Source organism: Lithobates pipiens, unplaced genomic scaffold (genome assembly GCF_037356315.1).
Source record: "Lithobates pipiens isolate NorthernLeopardFrog02 unplaced genomic scaffold, aLitPip1_a1.2 Scaffold_16, whole genome shotgun sequence".
In the NCBI taxonomy this organism is placed as follows: Eukaryota; Metazoa; Chordata; class Amphibia; order Anura; family Ranidae; genus Lithobates; species Lithobates pipiens.
The window spans coordinates 60,677,860-60,701,439 of NW_027507748.1; the positions used below are offsets into that span (position 1 = coordinate 60,677,860).

At 45.2% G+C, this 23,580-nt stretch overlaps 1 protein-coding gene across 1 annotated transcript in view; it reads left to right on the forward strand.

Moving 5' to 3' along the window:
• Positions 1 to 12,779, forward strand: part of LOC143981831 (interferon gamma receptor 2-like) — a 36,499-nt gene extending 23,720 nt beyond the window's left edge. Inside the window, exons 6-7 of the mRNA XM_077479958.1 lie at positions 4,828 to 4,988; positions 11,990 to 12,779. Coding sequence (XP_077336084.1) covers positions 4,828 to 4,988; positions 11,990 to 12,151 — 323 coding nt within the window. The 3' untranslated portion in view covers positions 12,152 to 12,779. The remainder of the gene's footprint in view (positions 1 to 4,827; positions 4,989 to 11,989) is intronic.
• Positions 12,780 to 23,580: the final 10,801 nt, after the last annotated feature.

A 23,580-nucleotide genomic window follows, 5' to 3' on the forward strand; every position in this document is an offset into this window, starting at 1 on the left:
CCCTCTTTACAGGAGGCGGTTCTGTGTACGATAACTGTGGTCTCTGCGGCAGGTTCGCCGCGAGATCACCACTATCGGCGGCGGGAGAGGTGCCACCCCCCCTCCCGCCGCTCTCCCGCACCCTCCGTCCCTTACCGGAGGCGTCGGTAGCGGCGGAGGTCGATCGGATCCTGCAGACTGCTGGGTATGGAGACGAGTGAGGCTAAGATGGCCCCCACTCGTCTCTATACCATAGGAGGGCGGAAGTATATTTTTTTCAATGTAATTTTTTAAAATGAAATATTTTTTTTTTTTTATTTATTCTTTAATTGCATTTAAAGTGGATGTATACTCATATTTTTTTTTTTTACTTTTACCTACAGGAAAGCCTATAATAAGGCTTACCTGTAGGTAAAAAAAATATCCGTACAGGTTTAGGAGATATTCCCCTCGGTATGCGCCACTGACTGCAGCGGCGCATGCGCACAAGGGGATTCTCGGCTGAAAGTCTGGCCGGGATGAAATCTCCCACGCGCATGCGTGGGAGTGACGATATCGCGGCTCTGGCCACTCACAGCGCCGGAGCCGCGATACCCGGAAGAAACGCAGAGGGAGCATGTCAGCTCCCTCGGGATGGATCGGGCCAGATGTCGGGGCCTCGTTCTAAGGTAAGTATTTCATAATGAGCTAGTATGTGGTACATACTAGCTCATTATGCCTTTTGCTTTGCAGGTGGTAAAAAAAATAAAAATAAAAAATTAGCGGGTTTACTACCGCTTTAAGTCCAAATATGAGATCTGAAGACTTTTTGACCCCAGATCTCATATTTAAGAGGACCTGTCATGCTTTTTTCTATTACAGGGGATGTTTACATTCCTTGTAAGAGGAATAAAAGTGATCCATTAATTATTATTATTTTTTTTAAAAAAATACCCACCCCCCCCCCCCCCCCCGTCCAGAGGAGCTTGTGCACAGAAGTGAACGCATATGCGAGTAGCGCCCGCATATGAAAACGGTGGGCAAACCACACGTGAGGTATCGCCGCGATCGGTAGAAAGAGAGCAATAATTCTAGCTCTAGACCTCCTCTGTAACGCAAAACACGCAACCTGTAGAATTTTTTAAATGTCGTTTATGGAGATTTTTGATGGTAAAAGTTTGACGCCATTCCACGAGTGGGCGCAATTTTGAAGTGTGACATGTTGGGTATCAATTTACTCGGCGTAACATTATCTTTCACAATAAAAAAATTAGGCTAATTTTACTGTTGTCTTATTTTTTTATTCAAAAAAGTGAATTTTTTTCAAAAAATAAGTGCGCTTGTAAGATCGCTGTGCAAATATGGTGTGAAAAAAAGTATTGCAATGACCGCATTTTATTCTCTAGGGTGTTAGAAAAAAAAACAAAATATAATGTTTGGGAGTTCTAAGTAATTTTCTAGCAAAAAAAACTTTTTAAACATGTAAACGCCAAATCTGAAAAAGAGGCCTGGTCCTTAAAGCGGGAGTCCACCGGGACTCCGCGTTTTTTTTTTTTTTTTAAAAGCCAGCAACTACAAATACTGCAGCTGCTGACTTAAAATAGTGACACTTACCTGTCCAGCGCGCCCGCGATGTCGGCAGCCGAAGCCGATCTCTAGATCGTCTGTCGGGTCCTGCCGCCGCCATCTTGGGTATGGGAATCAGGAAATGGAGCCTTTCGGCTTCATTTCCCGGTTCCCTACTGCGCATGAGCGAATCGCGCTGCGCAATAAGGACGGTCCCCGCTGCCTCTGGGATCTGTGTGTTTCCCAGCAGGCAGCGGGGCACTTGCGGGAAGGGGCGGGCACTTGCGGAAAGGGGCGTAAGTTACGCCCCTTTCCGCAGAGAGCTATCCCGGAAGTGGGTGCAGTTACCTGGATTATCCAGGTAACTGCACCCCCCTCCCCCCTGAAAGGTGCCGATTGTGGCACCGGAGGGGGGGAGGGTTCCGATGAGCGGAAGGTCCACTTTAGGGTGGACCTCCGCTTTAAGTGGTTAAGGCAGCTGTAAGAACCAGGCAAGAAAATGACACTGTCATGGGCCAAGCAGGGGGGAACAGGGATAGCAGAAAGTGGGGAGAGAAAAAAGGAGGGGACGGAGGGGTCACTATCCAGGGATGTCTCCAGATTGGATTCAACAGATACGTATGCGCACAACCGGGTGCTTAAGATTCCTGGACAGATTAGGACATGACCTGCCGATAATTACCGGTGCAGGTAAAGCATCTCCAAGGCCTCCGCTTTTCTCTAAATGCTTCCTCATTGTTGTGAAGTGTAGCCATTGTCTTTGACATGAAGAAGATCATTGGCTTTAGAATACCAAAGTGACCTAGTCAGAGGTTGGGTTTGCTTCCATAAAACCGAAAATGCACGCCTTGGCCACATTCACCAAGTGGCTAGTAAATCCTGGTATTTCTCTGTAAGGTGGAGCAGGCTGGCTTCCTACTTGATTCAACGGACATCAGTTGTTTAATTGTGGCTGTCATGTCCTCCCAGAAAGGGCGTAGTTTGGAACAGAACCAGAAAATATGAGCTAAAGTACCTACTTCCTGAACACTACTCCAGATGGTGTCTGGGATGTTGTGATCTATTTTGTGGCGTACGTATGGAACGCGATACCATCTGGCAGGTATCTTTTATATACTGTTTCCTGATACTTATTAGCTATGGACTATTTGAGCCACTCTGAGAATCTTGTCTACCTGTTTGGAGTCATCAGAGGACCTGGTCAGGAAGCCGTAAATGAGTGAAAGCATCTGTCTGGAAGGTTACCGTTTCCAACAAATTGCTTCAAAAGGCGCCAGTGTACACAGGGAGTAATCCGATTTCTCAAAAGTCAATAGATTGTCTCTGAGCTAAATAGTGCACCAGCAGTCTAGAGTTGGGTTACAGCAAAGATATGGGTTGGCCTGGGTGGGAAGCCGTCCTTGTAACCAAAAGTCTACCAACCGGAATTTCACTGACTGATGAAGGTGCCTGAGGTTCACATTGGTAAAGCCTGTTGTGAATTATCGATTTCCTATAATGGGCATCATGGTATTTAGACCAATTTGACATATTACAGAGAATCCATTAGAGTGTGTTCAGTCATTCACCTTCATCCCTGACTCGTAGGAGCTTTAATCTGATGTCTCTATCAGACACCTAGAGACGCATAATGGACAATTTTTGAGTCAATTCAGCTACTAGTATGTTTTTTCTGAATAATCCAGAGCACACAGAGTAAGCCAATACACATGGAGACCATATAAAGACCATACAAACTTCATGCAGAACAGGTTCCCGTGTTTGGTAGGTTTCAGTTATTTTAAAGAGGGGAAAATAACTACCGTGGGGAGTATAGCCGTATTTTATTACCTGTTAGTCATGTGGCCAATCTCTTCTCCGTTCTCCAGACCATAAGTTGGCCTACATGTTATGATTGCTAATATTTGGGTGGAAGCAAAGCATATAGTTTGCAAACAATTGTGGATAAAGCATGGAAGAGTTATAACCACTGTCAGCTTTTTATAGCTGTTTGTGTGCCCACTGGGGTAGGGTTGCCTTCTGTCTAGGATTCACCCAGACAGTCCATGTTTTGAATCATTTGTCTGGGTTTCAGTCTGCTTGAAACCCGGACACATTATTCAAACCGAAATGTGTCTGGAAAGCTTCACTCTCCAGCAGCTCTCACAGTGCTGACATACCAATGCTGATCTTTTCACGCACTCCCTTGCTATAACCTCCTTCCATTTATATGTATGGGCATCGATGGTAAAATGCCTCAGCCGCAGGGCTCTGCATGGAAGGATACTGTATTACAATAGGCCTCTCCTGCTAGGTGGACCTAGCTAGGGCAAGTCAGGCTGTTCCATTGTCCGGAGTGGTTGTGGTGGCTATGTGGGGTTCTCATGTCTTGCGCAGGGAGGGTGATGCTGCTGGCTCGGAGGATGCTGAGTTCTGGGGTGAAGGGGATGTGATCTTGGGGTATGCATAAGGGCAAGTATAGGTGAAGGAGGAAACATGCTTATGCATTGTACTTTGTGCAATAAACTCATGGCATTGCTGCTGTGCAACCACCAACTTTGTTTCTTAGACATTAGGACTATATATTTGCAGAATAAATGGTGTACTGTGCAAAAACTGAGAACAGCTGGTAGGAATGGCTGGTTATTCAGCTAAAAGTGCACTGAAGGCTGCACAATGGCATTAGAGCACCCCCATGGAGGTTAGAGTCTCACATAGACATTTGAGCACCCTGTGAAAGTTAGGGTGCCACATAGACGTTAGAATGACCCATGGCTGTTAGAGTGCCTCATAAACTTTAGAGCACCCCCATGGATGCTAGTACCCCATAGACAAAGCAACCCATGGAGGTTAGAGCACCCCATGGATGCTAGAGTTACCCATAGACATTAGAGTAACCCATGGAGGTTAAAGCACCCCACAAGCTTTAGAGCACCCCATGGATGTGGGAGGCTGGGTCAAGCTGGGCTGTATGTGTCTATAGATGCACACAGCCTGGCTCGGGAGCATGCCTGCACAAGTAGTGGCTGTCTTGCTATGGGAGCACTCACAAAAGGAGGACCGGACAGCACTGACAGGGAACCCCATAAAAGGAGGATTGGGGCCGCGCTGTGTACTAGCATGGTACAGAACAGTTAAAAAAAAAATATATATATATATATATATATATATATATATATATATATAAAAAAATTTTTAGGAAAAATAAATGCCTTTATAACTACTTTAAAGCTGGATTCATGTTTACCTTTACCTATTTGCTTAAAGTTTCTTTCTTTGTTCTATTTTTTTATTTTATTTAACAAATCTATGTTTTTATTTCAGATAACACTTATATTGTGGTTCTGGGTTGTGTATTCGGTGTTTTACTAATTGTGGGTATAATCAGCTTGTTGGTCATCCCCGAAAGACCTCTTCACCAGGCTGTATCTAAGATCAAGAATTGGCTTGATGGCCCTTACAGGATTCCCCCCCATGTACTGGATGTAAGTACACCAGATTGTATTCTACAGATCCTCTGACATGTAAACATTGCTTTACTCCTCTTTACCTCTCTGGTTATCTGCCCTGGGTCAGCAATGATCTGTGGTGAAAAGAAAATTGTAATGATGGTATTTAGTAGTATGTAACCACTTTGACTGAACTGCTACATATATTTAACGTCATGGCAATAAAGTTTTAAGCCAGGTTGAACTTGCAGAATATGACTGCATTCGCATTTTGTGAACATGCGCAAAATCGCCCCGCACATGTACATATTTTTGCACCATGCACACAAGGCAGTCCATTCATTTTAATGGGCTGTTCTGTGCTCAACAAAACACAACAAAGTAGCTCATGCATCCTTTTTTGGGTTTTGCACGTTTTTTTTAATTGTGCGTTTTGCCACATTTGGCATGTGGGTTATTCATGACTTTGTTTTGGCCACGTGTGGGATGAATGGCAACGCAAGTACAACATGCATTTTTTTGCATGCGCTTTTGAATGCTGAATGTGAACGCAGGCTAAATCCGCTAAATAAATTCCAGGTGCATCAAAACAGATGTCATGCGGTCTCCTGCCAGTAGGCTGCATAGAAGGACTTGCTGTATGTGTGAAAGCAGTGGTCTCCCTGCAGAGGACTGACGCACTCCCTGCTGAGTCAGAGCTCAAAGTTTCCAGTCAGTGGGGGCATACGTTTTGATACTTGCAGCTATATAGATCTAAATTATTTAGCAGGTGGTATTGCGTACCTCCGCAGAGAGCCGCCTCCTATACACCATGCTGAGCAAACACCGGTTTAGTATCTTTAGAGTTCTAATGCTTTGTTGTGTTTTTGAGCTAGGGTGTGGCCCAAGGCTCTGTTTTGTATTGAAAATTACAAGATATTACAAAAAAATAAATACAGTGCATCCAGAAAGTATTCACTGCGCTTCACTTTTTCCACATTTTGTTATGTTACAGCCTTATTCCAAAATATATTATTTTCCTCAAAATTCTACAAACAGTACCCCATAATGACAATGTGAAAGAAGTTTGTTTTAAAATCTTTTCAAATTCATTAAAAAGAAAAAATCCCATGTATGTAACTAACTATTCACAGCCTTTGCCATAGGACTCAAAATTGAGCTCAGGTACATCCTGTTTCAATTGATCATCCCTGAGATGTTTCTAGAACTTGATTGGAGTCCACCTGTGGTAAATTGAGTTCATTGGATATGATTTGGAAAGGCACACACTTGCCCTTTATAAATTCCCAAAGTTAACGGAAAATGTCGGAGCACAAACCAAGCCATGAAGTCCAAGGAATTGTCTGTAGACCTCCGAGATAGGATCGTATCGAGGCACAGATCTGGGGAAGGGTACAGAAAAATGTCTGCAGCATTGAAGGTCCCAATGAGCACAGTGGCCTCCATCATCCGTTTGTGGAAGAAGTTTGGAACCACCAGGACTCTTCTGCCCAGCCACACCGAGTGATTGGGGGAGAAGGGCCTTAGTCAGGGAGGTGACCAAAAACCCTGATGGTCACTCTAACAGAGCTCCAGCATTTCTCTGTGGAAAGAGGAGAACCTTCCTGTCATGGTCGTCCTGGTGATCCAATGGCACATGGGAGACCTGCCCGCAGGATTCCTTTGCTGAGAACTTGTCGGTATCCTTGGGTGCGCGTTGGTACGAACGGACGCAGGCGGGTGCGCGGGGTCACGAACGGGCGCACGGTTACCCGCGGCAGCACGCAGACCGTTTTTGGCGCCCAAAGGGCAACTTAAGGAATCGGCCTCTGTTCCTCCTTGCTGTCCAGTCTACAGCGTGTCCAGTGATTCTGCTATCTGTTATCTGCTGCTTCTGATTCCTGTTACCCGGCCTGTTCCTGACTACGTCTGCTTGCTGCCTGCCACTGACCTCCTGCCTGTCTGACTACTTCTCCGTCTCTTCCCGTGTACCGCTGTTGCCCGCCTGTTACCGACCCGGCTTGTACCCGACCCTGCTGACTGTCATCTGCTATTCCGGTCTGATTGCCAGTGCCTGCTGCCATCTGCTGTCTGCCATCTGCTGTCCCGGTCTGATTGCCAGTGCCTGCTGCCATCTGCTGACTGCCATCTGCTGTCCCGGTCTGATTCCCAGTGCCTGCTGCTGACTGCCACCTGCTGTTCCGGTCATCTGCCTGTGCCTGCTGTTGCCCACGTTCATACCTGCCTACCGGGTGACTTCCATCCAGCACCTCTGCTGGATTCCTGCTTCTGCCAGTCCGGATCTGCCTTACACCAGCCAGGCACTTGTGCCCTCTGAACTCTTGAATCCCTGTTCCCACCTTCAGGGGTTCTCGAGCCAGAGGTTTATGAGAAGCCGCGCCCTGCATTCTGGGCTCTCATACCAGGTACGTGACACTTCCAGAACAACAACCATCTCTACAGCACTCCACCAATCAGACCTGTATAGTAGAGTGGCCAGACGAAAGCCACTCCTTAGTAAAAGGCACGACCGCTCACCTGGAGTTTGCCAAAAGGCACCTGAAGGACTCTCAGACCATGAGAAACAAAATTCTCTGGTCTGATGAAACAAAGATTGACCTGAATGGCAAGTGGCCATGTCTGGAGGAAACCAGGCTCCGCTCATCACCTGGCCAATACCATCCCTACAGTGAAGCATGGTGGTGGCAACAACATGCTGCGTAGATGTTTTGCAGAGGCAGGAACTGGGAGACTAGTCAGGGAAAGTTGAATGCAGCAATGTACAGAGAAATCCTTGATGAAAACCTGCTCCAGAGCACTCTGGACCTCAGACTGGGGCAAAGGTTCATCTTATAACAGGACAACGACTCTAAGCACACAGCCAAGATGACAAAGGAGTGGCTACAAGACAACTCTGTGAATGTCTTTGAGTAGCCCAGACTTAAACCCGATTGAACATCTTTGGAGAGATAAGAAAATGGCTGTGCACTGGCGCTCCACATTCAACCTGATGCCAAACTTGGAGCATCATACTCAACAAGACTTGAGGCTGTAATTGGTGCCAAAGGTCCTTCAACAAAGTATTGAGCAAAGGCTGTGAATACTTATGTACATGGGATTTTTTTCGTTTTTTTATTTTTAATAAATTTCCAAAAAATTCGAACAAACTTTGTTCACATTTGTCATTATGGGGTATTGTTTGTAGAATTTTGAGGCAAATAATGAATTAAGTCAATTTTGGAATAAGGCTGTAACATAACAAGACATGGACAAAGTGAAGCGCTGCGAATCGTTTCCGGATGCACTGTACAGTGCTACAATTGCAAGTCAAGTGTTTGGCTCGTAGTTACGGCACAACCTGTTCATTTTGAAGCGGTTGGTTTGGTGACAGTACTGCTCCCTGAATGTAACATGGGTATAATTATGCTTGGGGCATGTATATAACCCTGAGCCTATCTTTTAGAACCACGTCTCAACAACCTGCTTTTACCACTACTTCTCCAGTGGCCTTCGTGAACGAAATCTAAGACTTTGCACTTTTTTTTTTTTGCACCTGGAATGCTGAAATGTATGTATACACTGCAAGTTTAATTGGACATTAAATCTTTGATTGCCATGTCAGTCGTATAATATACATCCCTAAAACTGTATGAACTGTAAGGCTTTGTGCACCTTTTTTGTTTTTGATGCATTTAGCTGATTTAAACTGAAAGATTATTTGGGGCTTTAAAATAAGCCTGGGGCTGCAGTTTGTTTTATTAGCCTGCCATTGTGTGTAAAGTTGCATACACAGGCCAGTAATCCATCTGTCAGCATAGGATTTTCATTTCGGTGGAAGGGAAAAGCTTAATGTATTACCAGTGAGAATTCATGATGTAATATAAGTGGTGGAGCGGATCCTCTACCCCAATCATAGAATGAAGTAAAGTCTAAAATAATGCAGAGGGGTATCTAAGTGTACACCATTGTCCTATTTAGGCTTATTGGCAAGAGAATGCTCTTCTTATATAAGGCTGAGAAAAACCTTGTGGTGTACAGCTGCTGTATTTGCTTGATTTTACTCAGCGCAGGTGTTGTGGTCTCAATGTTGCTGCCTCTGATGTAGTCCAGTAGCTCATAGGGATCAATAGTATTCATTGACCCAATGAATGTTGTGTCATTTAGAAATAGGGCCACTTTCAAGCATCCTCAGTCGCCTATACACTCCAGATTATGCCCCCCACACACTCTCTGCCTGTCCAGTATGCACTGCTGTGGCTCACCTTTTCAATCTGCCCAAGGTATTTGTAATTCCGTTCAGGCTTGTGTCAGAGTAATGAATGGGCCCCACACCCATGACGTCATAATCCTTAAAATGGATTTATTCCAAGTCCACAGCATATCGTCCTGCCTGTCATCCACCTGCAAGCGATCATCTCCCCAGGGTCCAGCGATGGGTGATTTCTTCTCCGGGGTCCAGCGATGGGTGATTTCTTCTCCGGGGTCCAGCGATGGGTGATTTCTTCTCCGGGGTCCAGCGATGGGTGATTTCTTCTCCGGGGTCCAGCGATGGGTGATTTCTTCTCCGGGGTCCAGCGATGGGTGATTTCTTCTCCGGGGTCCAGCGATGGGTGATTTCTTCTCCGGGGTCCAGCGATGGGTGATTTCTTCTCCGGGGTCCAGCGATGGGTGATCTCTTCTCGGGGGTCCAGCGATGGGTGATCTCTTCTCGGGGGTCCAGCGATGGGTGATCTCTTCTCGGGGGTCCAGCGATGGGTGATCTCTTCTCGGGGGTCCAGCGATGGGTGATCTCTTCTCGGGGGTCCAGCGATGGGTGATCTCTTCTCGGGGGTCCAGCGATGGGTGATCTCTTCTCGGGGGTCCAGCGAGGGGGGATCTCTTCTCGGGGGTCCAGCGAGGGGGGATCTCTTCTCGGGGGTCCAGCGAGGGGGGATCTCTTCTCGGGGGTCCAGCGATGGGGGATCTCTTCTCCGGGGTCCAGCGATGGGTGATCTCTCCTGAAGTCCAGCTCAACGCATCCTGTCTCCACCAGAGACACCGCAGGAAGCCTGATAAGTCTTAGCTGAGGAGGACGGGGCCACCCGTCATCTGACCCTGCCCCCCTCTGACGCAAGGGGAAACCCGGGCTTCCCCAGTGATATGCGGGTGACCCCGTCCCCCTCTGATGTAACGGAAACCCATACCTAAACTAAATTTGCATCTTTTTTTTTTTCCCCACAAATAGTTTTCTTTTGGTGGTATTTGATTACCTCTGCGTTTTTAATTTTTTTGCGCTATAAACAAAAAAAGTGACAATTTTTTGAAAAACAAACAATATTTTTTTACTTTTTGCTATAATATCCCCCAAAATAAAAAAAATAAAAATGTCTTCCTCAGTTTAGGCCAATATATATTCTTCTACATATTTTTGTTAAAAAAAAAAAGCAATAGGCGTATATTGATTGGTTTGTGCAAAAAGTTATAGCGTCTGCAAACTATGGAAAAAATAGTAATGATGGTGATCTGTGATTTTTAGCAGTACTGCAACATTGTGACAGACAGATCGGAGACTTTTGACGCTTTTTTTTTGGCACCATTGGCATTTATAGAGCGATCAGTGCTATAAGAATGCACTGATTACTGTGTTAATGTCACTGGCAGAAAAGGGGTTAACACTCGGGGTGATCAAGGGGTTAACTGTGTGTTCCCTCAGTTTGTTCTTAACTATATGGGGATGGGATTGACTAGGAGGAGACATATCATTTTTCCTACTTGGCAGGAACAAAGGATATGGCTCCTCTCCTCTGACAGCACAGGGCTTTGTGCATTTACACACGCAAATCCACGTGCTGACACTCATGCATGCGATCGCATGCGGCTGGTGGGGAGGCTTATGAACCAGGAAGCTGACCGAGGAAATGGCAGAATCCTTTTCATGGTTGTACAAGCTGACAAAGGTGTTTGAATCCCAAGACTGGCTGAGCTGAATTACAAATCCCTGGACAGGTATAACGGAAAACAAATATGTATTACAACTGCATATTTAGCTGCTCATATTGAGTTGGACATTAAATAAAATTTCATGTAATGCCCTGTACAGACTTTCCAACGACAAAATCCGTCTGATTTTTTCCGATGGATTTTGGCCAAAACTTGTGTTGCATACACACGGTTGCACAAAGTTGTCGGAAAATCCGATCGTTCAGAGCGCAGTGACGTATAACACGTACGACGGGACTATAAAGAGGGCAGTAGCCAATAGCTGTCGTCTCATAATTTATTCTGAGCATGCGTGGCTCTTTGTCCGTCGGAATTTTAATGATCGGATTTTGTTGTCAGAAAATTTTAGATCCAGCTCTCAAACTTTGTGCGTCAGAAAATCCAGACGGAAAAAGTCCAATGGAGCCCACACACGATCGGCTTTTCCGACAACATGATCCGATCACACATTTTCCGTCGGGAAGTCCGACCATGTGTACAGGGCATACGACTTCAGTTTTTGTTTGGGAGTCATCGCCCAATGTGTTATCCATGCTGTACTCCCCCCCCCCCCCCCCCACCTCTTTTGTACTTTAATTGTAGGTTTTTAAAGAGGAGTTTCCATTAAAAAAAAAAAATAATAAATTAAAGTCAGCAGCTACAAATACTGCAGCTGCTGACTTTTAATAATCAGACACTTACCTGTTCCAGGGTCCAGCAATGCGGGGGGACTGGCATTGCAACTGTGGGCACCCAGCTGTGGCTTCACAGCCGGGCACCCACTGCGCATGCATGACCGGCGCCGCGCGCCGTGATTGGCCACGCAGTCATCTGGGACCTGTCCCACATGCCTGACAGGAGGGAGGGGGCAGAGCTGAGCCCTTCCTGTGCTGAAGGGGAAGTGATGTCACCAGCCCAGGCACTGAAAGAGGTAGACTACGAGGGACCCCCCTAGCAACAGGCATTTAGAGGTGAGTTAATTTTTATTTATTTTTTCCAAATGTTTTTTTTTTTTTTTTTAGGAATTTTCATGATTTTTTTTTTTTTTCTGTGGAACACCAATTTATTAACGCCATTATGTGATGATCTGTCTCTTGCAGTACTTGGAGGACCCTCCTCCCTGGGTCCAGCAGGAATCTACTCAGAACACACTTGAAGAACAACAATGTGATCACATATCTATCTTACATTTGGACCCCTACCAGGATGATCATGAAGAAATGCGTCCTGATCACAGCCAATCGGGTTCAGAGAAGACCTGAGGGGTGTCAGTAAATGGAACAATGTACATACCTGGATCCTCATGCTGTAGATACAGAGTATGGATCACGTGCACAGGGGACGTACTCACTGAGCGCTGCTACAGATGCAGTCAGGACAAGCGTATCTGTACCTTGTGCACCGTGCAGGCCGGGTGTACAGAGGATTTATAGGCCTCATCCTGGGAATCTGATATACTGGGGGGGCAGCGGGCTGCTTCCCGTCTTACTGTCTTCCTAAGCAAAAGATGTAAAGCTAATCAATGATTTGCACTAGGCTGCTCAATTTTCATGTGCTTTTATATGAACATGACGGGTCCTTAGTGATGGACTTTCCGTCGAGGGTTCATGTGACACGCAGACATAAAGTGTTCAACAATGCTTCAATAAAGACCGCCAGCCAAACAGATGAACGCAAAGGGGAAACTAGGCGAAAAGGTGCAGCGTGGCTTGGGTGTGTCTGAATTAGACATGTGCAGAATAAAAAAAAAAAATAACTGATTTATTATTTACATAAATTCCTTTACTTAAATTTGTTTAATTTTGTTTTCAAAATTCTTTTCGTTTTTTTGTGCAGAAGGTAAAAAAAATTTGTTTTGATTCTTAATTTACATAAATTAATCTGGCTAAATTTGTTTTCAGAATTAATTTTGTTTTATTTGAGTCCAAAAATTCAAATTGATTCTAATTCCAAAAGATGGTTATATTGTTATGTTCTTTCTATTCTATTTTTTTTTTTATATACTCTTCTTAAAGTTTCCTTTTATTTTTTATTCAAAATTTGAATTTCGGAAAGATGGTTTTATTCTTTTCTATTTAATATATTCTTTTCCATTCTATTCTTTTATTTTCTATTCAAATCTAGTCTTTTTGATTCTATTCAAATGTATTCTATTCAAATTTTGGCAAATAGTTACATTCTTTCTATTCAATTTTTTTGTTTTGTTTTTTAATTCTATTTTCTTTTATTTTCTATTCTAATTTATTCTAATCGAAATTCAAATTTTGGAAGAAGGTTATATTCTTTCTTTTTTATTCTATTATATTCAGTTATTCAGTCTATTCTTTTCCATTCTTGAAATTGAATTGAAATTCAATTGTCAGAAGATGGTTATATTCTTTCTATTTTATTCTATTCTTTTTTTTGTCTATTCTATTCTGTTCGGTTTGACTCTATTCTTTTCTCTTCTATCCCCTTTCTATTCTATTTTTTTTTCTATTCTTTTATTTAGTATTCTGGATTGTTTTACTCTATTACAATTTATTATTTTCTATTATATTCTTTTCTATTCCATTCCTTTATTTTCTATTCTAGTTTCTCTTCAGAAATTTGAATTTGATTTCAAAACTAATCGAATTAGAATTTCATCCGAAATGTTAGTTTTGTTATTTTGGATTAGTTTAAATTTGTTACTAAGGTAATTCAGATGCATCTGAATTTCCGAATAATGGAAAATTTATAGGAATTTCGATTTGGAAGGAAACGAACCGCACATGCCTAGTATGAATCACAAGACTAGCTGGACAGAATGAGAATTGCTAATATTTATATATAATATAAAACTTCCATAAAATCTCATTCTATCCAGCCAGTCTTGTGATTGCCACACTCCAAAGCCAAGTAGGTGACAACACATTTTGAGTAATGTGGCTTCCTGTGTGACAAACCAAATTATAAATTCCGCAAGAAAAACAGTTCCTATATATGTATTTCATCTTTAGACTGGAGTTCCTTTTCATGACGTTCATTTTGCTTACCAGAGTGGAGCTACGCGCTTCAGTGCTCTTGCACTGTGGTACAATGACTCGCGGGGCTCCACCTCCCAGAGTCGGCAGCAAAAACGCTCTTGGGTGCCCACAGTTTTTGTTTTTGGTGAACATATTGTATGTATATTTATCTCTTTAACACACCTTAAAGCATACAGAAACCAGCAAGTGCCAAGGACAGCACAAGAGTGCCAGCCACATGATGTAGACTTTTATCTACAGGGAACTCTCCGATATGGTACATTGGGGGGGTACAAGCACATTGACATGTTCTGCTGTTCATGCCGTGTATTATAATTACTTCCAGTGCTCACTACAGACTCCGAGCTCCAATCATTATTTTATCTCCTAATGATTTTCTCACTGTGAAATTATTTGGTGCCAATAAAGAGCTATTCAACTGCATTGAAATCTTGGAATACTTTACTTATTAATTGTTATCTCATGAGTCCTCATTTATAATCACCCCGAATGGCTTATTTCCCTGCTTTCCTCAATGGAGACCTCATTGAAATTGAGTTATTGACAACCTAAAGCCAGCAGTATTATAAGGAGAGATCACCAGTGTTATCTGTGAATTTACTATGTCATATAAAATACAAAAAAAAATGTTTTTTATATATATATATATATATATATATATTATATTAATGAGCTACACTACTGGTGTTAGTAAATTGAGAACTCCATTTTTGAAATGAAAAAAGAATGCATGTTATTGATAATAATGCAGCTCTATGCTTTTGTAATCAGAGCTTTAAAACACTATTTAGTGTGTGTAGATCATGGGTCTTCAAACTATGGCTCTCCAGTAGGGATGAGCCGAACACCCCCCGGTTCGGTTCGCACCAGAACTTGCGAACGACCCCCGCGTTCGGTACGAACGTTAGAACCCCATTGAAGTCTATGGGACTCGAACGTTCGAAATGGAAAGTGCTAATTTTAACGGCTAATATGCAAGATAGTGTCCAAAAAAGGGTTTGGGGACCTGCCTCCTGCCTCAGGGGACATGGGTCACTGCAAAAAAAAGTTTTAAAAACTTCCGTTTTGGCGGGAGCACTGATTTTAATGACAATTAAAGTAAAAAAAAAGTGAAATATTCCTTTAAATATGGTGCCTGGGGGGTGTCTGTAGTATGCCTGTGAAGTGCCACGTGTTTCCCGTGTTTAGAACAGTCCCTGCACAAAATGACATTAAACGGAAATAACACCATTTAAAACTGCTTGCGGTTTTAATGTTATATCTGGTTCCTGCAATATGGTTGAAAATCATTGAGAAACATGGCATGGGTAGCCCTCCCTGCCCATTACCAGCCCCTTTGGGTCTTGTACGCATATTAAGGGGAACCCCGTACCCATATTAAAAAAAGGAAATGCGTGTGGCCCCCAGGCCCTATATACTCAGAACAGCAGTATACAGGCGGTGCAAACAAGACAGGGACTGTGTAGGTTTGTTGTGTTAAGTTGAATCTGTTTGTCATTTTCAACCGGTACATTTTTAAAGTGTAGCTCCAGTCAAAAAAACTATTTTTACGCTTTTTGGAAAACATAGGGAAGGGTTATCACCCCTGTATAATTTGTTTTGTCGTCCATCTTTTTTCATCTCACTTGCTGCTGTCTCCTTGCGTTTGCAAGTAGGAGATGTTTGTAAGTTGGATGTTTGAAAGTAGGGGCCTGCCCTATATTATAGCGGTATGTACTGGGTACAGAGCACGCAGACAGCACGCACTATCTCCTAACACTACTGACTGCAAGCTCTATTATTAACCACTTGTTAGCCCAATGTTTGCGTAAAGTGAAAGATGAAGTTATGCTGAGTAAATAGATATCAAACATGTCACTCTTCAAAATTGCACATGCCCGTGGAATGGCGCCAAACGTCGCTACTTAAAAAAATCCCCATAGGCGACGCTTTAAATTTTTTTTTACTGGTTACATGTTTTGAGTTGCAGAGGAGGTCTAGGACTAGAATTATTGCTCTCGCTCTAACATTCTCGGCGATACCTCACATGTGTGGCACATGCGAGCACATGGGGACAAGGGCGCTTTAATTTTTATTTTATTTTTTTATTGTTCATTTTACTTTATTTATTTTAGTTTGACATTTTTTTCCCCAAAAATATATTTTTGATCACTTTTATTCCTATTACAAGAAATGTAAACATCCCTTGTAATAGGAATATGGGGTGACAGGTCCTCTTTACAGTGAAATCTGGGGGGTCAATATGACCCCACATCTCACCTCTAGGCTGGGAAGCCTGAAATAAAAAATAAAAAAAAGATTCTGGCTTTGATCGTACTGGCGAGTTGGTAGAAGCACCGGAGGGTGGTGAGGGGTGGGGGGCGTCTATGGCTGGGTATTTCAGGGTATCACCGAGTATGGCTGGGTATCTCTGAGTATGGCTGGGTATGGCAATTTATGGCAGGGTATTACAGAGTATTGGCGGGGTACTACAGAGTAATAGCAGGGTACTGCAGAGTATTGGGGGGTACTACAGAGTAATGGCAGGGTACTGCAGAGTAATGGCGGGTACTGCAGAGTAATGGCGGGTACTGCAGAGTAATGGCGGGTACTGCAGAGTAATGGGGGTTACTGCAGAGTAATGGCGGGTACTGCAGAGTAATGGCAGGGTACTGCAGAGTAATGGCAGGGTACTGCAGAGTAATGGCGGGGTACTGCAGAGTAATGGCGGGGTACTGCAGAGTAATGGCAGGGTACTGCAGAGTATGCACTGGTATTGCAGAGTATTGGCAGGGAATTGAGGGGTTAAATTCGGTGAGCAGCGATGTGGGCACTGCAGATGCAGCCCACATCGCTGCTGACACCGATCTCTTTCCCCTCCGCTGTACCGATCGGTACAGAGAGGGGAGGGAGGAACCGGCGTCATAACATGACGCCGGTTTGTTTCCAAGTGATCACTCCGTCATTTGACGGAGCAATCACGTGGTAAACGGCCGCTATGAGCGGCCGTTTACCGTGATCCGTGATGCGCCGGGTCCTGTGGACCCGGCGGTCACGGATGCTCTCGAGTGCGCGCACCTCGGGGCACGTGAGAGCAGAATTCTGGGAGGCCGTTAATTAACGGCCTCTCAGAGTTAAACAACCGCCCTGAAGCCGTTAATCGGCAATGGGCAGTTAAGTGGTTAAAGCTAGATCACTAGCTATATAGGTGAGGTGAATATAGTGGTGTATACTACAGTCAGGGCACAGACAACAACCACTACACAGCAGCAAGATAGGAAATCAGCCAAAAACTATTGGTGTGTACTGTGTTGAAGGTACACAGAACACCCACTGCTTCAGATGCTAAGTAACACACTACAGGAGGCCGCCTCAAAGGCGGCCTTATATAGTGTGGGGCGTGCACTACACAGCCTGAGCTATGATTGGCCACAGGCAGGATGCCTGTGGCCAATCATGGCTCTCCTCGCTGCCGGCGCTGCGATTGGCCAAGCAATGCGGGGTCACAGTGCATGCTTGGCCAATCATGGGGCAGCAATGCACTGCGCCACCGCAGTGCATTGTGGTCACTCGAATTCGCGCGTCACTCGCGCGTCACTCGAATTTTGACGCGAACGGCCCAAACGTTCGGAATTCGCCGAACGGCCGAACAGCCAATGTTCGAGTCGAACGTACGTTCGACTCGAACACGAAGCTCATCCCTACTCTCCAGTTGTTCAGGAACTACAATTCCCATCATGCCTAGTCATGTCTGTGAATGTCAGAGTTTTACAATGCGTCATGGGATGTGTAGTTTCACAACAGCTGGAGGGCCGTAGTTTGAGGATCCCTGGTGTAGATGATGTCTTTGTATGACGAAACGCGTTAATTGATACCTGGTCACGTGATGTCGCCACACATGGAAGTTGGCCATTTTGTTGGTTGGGAACTTGGATTTGATTTTTGGATTGCCATTCAATTTATGTTTTTTACTGCTTGCTTGTGAGTGTTCTGATGTAATTTAATAAATATAGACCTATTTCTAAATACCACACAATGAGGATTTGTTTCATCCCTCCCAGCTGCATGGTAATAATATAGTCTCCGGGGGAATGGTCTGGTCCTGAGGATTTTATAATACCAGGAGGTTACTCTGGATACTCTGATTGTGGTAGATGATCAATTAAACGCTGCTGACCACTTTATTTATTTTTTGCAAATCTTTTTATTAAAGTTTATGCAGTAAACAACAGCAAGCAAACTAACAAACAAACAAAAAAGAACACATACATTGGTCACGACTACAGTTACCGGCGTGATGTATACAGATTTGTAATACAAGACAGTTAGGTACATACAGAATATGACGGAGAGTCTAAGGCACCTCAATGGCCACAGATAGCTGACTTCATGTGCAGCAGGACAACTTGGAGTTACAACACGCTACTCAGACATATGACATTTCCACTGGTGCAGTTACCTGTGTACTAGCAAAGGGTAACTTGTTAAGTAGGCTGCGGGTCAGAGGCTGTGGAGGCGTCAGCCAGCCAGCTGGACCAGACCTTGTCATATTTTTGCGGGCAACCCCTATTAGCATAGCAGTCTTTGTAAAGAGGCAGGCTGCCGTTGACCAATTTTTTCCACAGGGAGAGAGGAGGGGGAGTTGGCTTACGCCAGCTGAGGGCTATGGCCTTGCGGGCGTAGAAAAGGAGAAGCCCAGCCAGGGTGCGTCGCACCACAGTGGGAATAATATGATCTATCAGGCCCAGTATGCAAATGTCTATGGAGGGCTGGAGCGATATGGAGGTGACCTGTGTAATGACCCCCAGTATCTCCTTCCAATAGTCGACAATGGCCGAGCAGGACCAAAAAATATGAGTGAAGTCCCCCGGTATTGTCCCACAACGCCAACACCCCGGGGGGGAGGCGGGGTTCATTTTGTGTAATCTATATGGGGTGAAATATGCTCGGTGGACCATTTTAAACTGTATTAGCCGGTCTCTCAGGGAGACCATAGATCTGAAAGGGAAGTCCCACATGTCATCCCAATCTTCAATCGAAGGTGGGAATGTCGCGCACCCATTTGTCCCTGAGCTTTCCCAAGGTAGGGAGGGAGGTCGTTATCAAATGGGAGTAAAGTTTCGAGGTGGGCTTATTTTCACATCTGGACGTGAGAAGGTCCTCCAGTGCGGACTGGACGACCTTGGGGGGAGACCCGGAGAACTGGCATCTGAAGGCATGGGAGAGTTGTAGATATCTAAAAAAATAGCTCCGCAGGATGTTGAAGTCAGAAATCAACTTGGGGAATGGGGCCAGCGATTGATCGGAGATTATTTGGTCCGCTGTTTTAACGTTAAACTTAGTCCAAGCATGGGGTTCGGGTAGTTTGTTAAACTGCTCCAGGGAGGGGTTCAACCACAAGGGGGCAGCTGGAGAAAGGGCATTGGCAGGGTATTTTTCAAGTTTAAGTCCTGCCCCCCATGCCTGCAACGTGGTTCGCATGGAGGGGGTCAACGGGTATGGGGCTTTTGGGCCACGATACAGTAAAAATTTCAGCGCTTCCAGTGACTTCACCACCGCCGCCTCAACCAAGGTGGCAGGGTTCGTCCTATCAGGAGTGAGCCACCAAGCCGCAGTAACCAGCTGGGTGGCTAAAAAATATTTGTACAGGTCGGGGCACGCCAGTCCTCCCTGGGAGGACGGACGTGTAAGCGTTGACCATCCATACCTGGGGGACTGGCCCCCCCAGATAAAGGAGGTAAAAAGGCTATGCAGTCGGGAGAAAAATGATTTAGGGATCCATTGTGGGGATTGGCGAAGTAGGTAGAGAAATTTGGGCAGGATTTTCATTTTGATCAGGTTTATCCGCCCTAGCAATGATAGGGGTAGAGATTCCCATGCCTTCAGTCGCAGCCGCGTCTCCTGAACCACTGGGGATAAATTCAGGGGTAAGAAGTCTGAAGCCTGCCTCGAGACCACCACCCCAAGGTACCTGAAGCTCTCCACCCACTGTAGAGGTATATCGGGGGGGGGGGGGGGCGGTGTCGCGGGCCGCTGGGTCTATAGGGAACAGAAGTGACTTTGACCAATTAACCTTAAGGCCCGTGATCGTGGAGAAGGAGTTCAGAATTTGTAATGCCCCTCTGAGAGAGGAGTCCGCGTCGTTAAGGAAAAGAAGGAGGTCGTCCGCATACAGGGCGACCCTCTCCTCCAGCCAGCCAACACGCAGGCCCCTAATGTGCAGGGAGGTACGTAAGGCCTCCGCCAGGGGTTCCATTGCGATGGCGAACAGGGCCGGAGAAAGGGCAGCCCTGTCTCGTGCCCCTGGACAGAGGGAAGGACCGGGAGAGACCCCCCCCCCAGCTTAATGGCTGATGTGGGGTGCTGGTAGAGCGTCTGTAACCATGTAATAAATACCAAGGGGAACCCCATCCTGCGGAGGACCTCCCACAGAAAAGGCCACTCCACAGTGTCGAAGGCCTTCTCTATGTCCAGGGAGACCACCACCCGGGAACCCTCATTGAGGTGTTGTGCATGGATGTTGGTGAACAGGCGTCTTAAGTTGATGTCAGTGGCTCTATTGGGCATAAAACCGGTCTGGTCCGTCTCTATCACAGATGGCAGAAGGGGCTGTAGTCTCGTAGTGAGCAATTTGGTAAGGATTTTGAAGTCTGCATTTAGGAGGGCGATAGGCCTATAAGAGGCGCAGGATGTGGGGTCCTTAGGGGCTTTGTGGATTAGTATTATGTGTGCATGACTCATGGAGGTGGGAAGGGTGCCCTCTGCCAGACAGTGAGTATAGAGCTGGGCCAGCTGGGGGGCAAGAAGGGCCCCGTGGGTTTTGTAGAACTCCATAGGGAGACCATCTGGACCCGGGGATTTTCCTGCAGGAAAGGAGCAAATTGCCCTCTGTACCTCCTCTGGGGTAATGGGCTTCACCAAATTTTGCTGACCACTTTATTTAGGTGGCCCACAACGGAGGATAAGAGGCTTGGAGTGCTGTGGTATTGGTGAAGGACATCTTATCACCCTTTGGCCGCGTACACACGCGGGGACTGTTCGCCCAACTTTGTCCGTCAAACAGTTTCGGCAAACAGTCCGCTCAAAATTAGCATGGACGGACATGGCCACACATGACGGACGAACAGTTTGCTGAAACCGTGCGCGATGACGTGAACGGCACGTACGACGGGACGAAAAATACGACGTCCTATACACTGCATTATAACTTTCGGCGTGAAAATCCTTTCTGAGCATGCGCGGAACTTTGTTTGACGAACAAGCCTACACACGCGGGGACTGTCCGCTGAAACAAGGTTTCAGCGGACAGTTTTTCGGAATTTCTGAAAAACCTTGTTCAGCGGACTGTTCGCTGAAACTGTCCGCTGAAAGCCCACACACGAGCGGACTGTCCGCTGAAACTTGGTTTCAGCGGACAGTTTCAGCGAACAGTCCCCGCGTGTGTACGCGGCCTTTGTGTTAATAGTGCACTTGTGGAGATCGGCCTCTACAAATTCGGCACAGTGTCTAAAATTAGAGAGTAACTGAGCATGTGCAGAGCAGGGGCAGATTGTTTGTTTATTACTGGATTTTAAACCGTATAGGCATTTATTTCTAATGTTTTACATAACTATACATAACTATACCTGCAAAAGGGGCCAGGATGAAGTGATCTAACAGGACTTTTTTTTTATTTTCTGACCTGAAGTTCCACTTTAATGCAGCAGATGAAAGACACATCATGGGAAAGATTTACTAACGCTGGAGAGTGCAACATCTGGTGCAGCTTTGTAGAGAAACCAATCAGCTTCCAGGTTTTGGGTCCCCTTCTCACTGGTGGAATGCGTCAGCAGATCCGCCCGCTCAGCAGGGGATCTCCCCGCTGACCAAGCGAATGACAGGTCTGAGTCTGCTCCACTGATGCAGACACGGACGTAGCCTGCTGATCTCTATGGGGCTGTCTGATGGAAACAGAGCTAGGCGTGGTCTCATCAGGTTTGCCTGAGTAGTGGACCTGATTGGGCCGTCATTGTGAAAGGAGCCTAATTGTCAAAAAGTTTAATTGAACAAGCTGAAGTTAGAAGATACCATTCACAGCTGCACCAGATTCTTGAGTGCACACATTTTAGTTAATCCCCCCCAATGCTTACTTCCCTTCAACATCAGAAGATGTCCAGCAGTACCATCGGCACAGAACTGGTGGGAACCAGGGGAGTCTTGCCTTCCTCTGAGAATAATAGAACCACGTTTTCTGGTAAATTTCTGGTTTGTTTTGTGAAAAATTGACTAAGTCCTCTATAAAGATTTTATTTAATTTTACATATCCTCACTGAGATGAGGGGGATTAGGGTCTTTCCATTTTATAAAGGTATACAGGCTTTACTGCATTCAGGAGATGATGTAGCATCAACCTCTTATACACTATATTACCAAAAGTATTGGGACACCTGCCTTTACACGCACATGAACTTTAATGGCATCCCAGTCTTAGTCTGTAGGGTTCAATATTATGTTGGCCCACCCTTTGCAGCTATAACAGCTTCAACTCTTATGGCAAGGATGTCCACAAGGATTAGGAGTTTGTCTATGGGAATGTTTAACCTTTCTTCCAGAAGCACATTTGTGAGGTCAGGCGCTGATGTGGACGAGAAGGCCTGCCTCGCAGTCTCCACTCTAATTTATCCCAAAGGTGTTCTATCAGGTTAAAGTCAGGACTCCACCCCAAACTAGCTCATCCTTTTCTTTATGAACTTTTGCTTTGTGCACTGGTCGAAATCATTTGGTGGAGGGGGAATTATGGTGTGGAGTCATTTTTGGGGGTTGGGCTTGACCCCTTAGTTCCAATGAAGAGAACTCTTAAGGTATCAGCATACCAAGACATTTTGGACAATTTCATGCTCCCAACTTCGTGGAAACAGTTTGGGGATGGCCCCTTCCCATTCCAACATGACTGCTCACGAGTTCACAAAGCAAGGTCCATAAAGACATGGATGAGCGAGGTTTGGGTGAAGGAACTTGTCTGGCCTACACAGAGTCCTGACCTCAACCCTATAGAACACCTTTTGGGATGAATAATAGCGGAGATTGCGAGCCAGGCCTAACCTCACAAACGCACTTCTGGAAGAATGGTCAAACATTCCCATAGACACACTCCTAAACCTTGTAAACCACTTTCCCAGAAAAGTTGAAGCTGTTATAGCTGTAAAAGGTGGGCCAACTCCATATGGAACCTATGAATTAAGACTGGAATGCCATTAAAGTTTGTGCGTTTAAAGGCAGGCGTCCCAATACATTTGATAATATAGTGTATGTCTTAAGAGGAATTGAGGAGTGGTGTAGCAGGATGAATGCTGGACAATCAGATATAGTAAAATCTTTACAATTCTGGGATTTCTCTCTAACCTCATTCCACAAGGGATAGCGGGCATCACCAATAAAATGTGTATGTAGGGGTGACCCCCTTGTCTTTATTGCGTCTCTAATGTCAGTACAATCTGGAAATGATGTATGAAGTATTGTAGGTGTTCTCTACCATTTGGATAATATCTTGGAGTGTAGTTTCTTGGTGCTGTGTGCAGGTTGAAAACTTTAGAGCTAGATTTTTTTTCAGGATTGTTGTGGGGAGAAGGGCAGTCTTCTGGGGGTTAGGAGAGGGGGTTAGATAATTGGGGGGGGGGGGGTGAAATAATGGAGACAAAGAGAGAGAAAATCCACTTTGCACTACA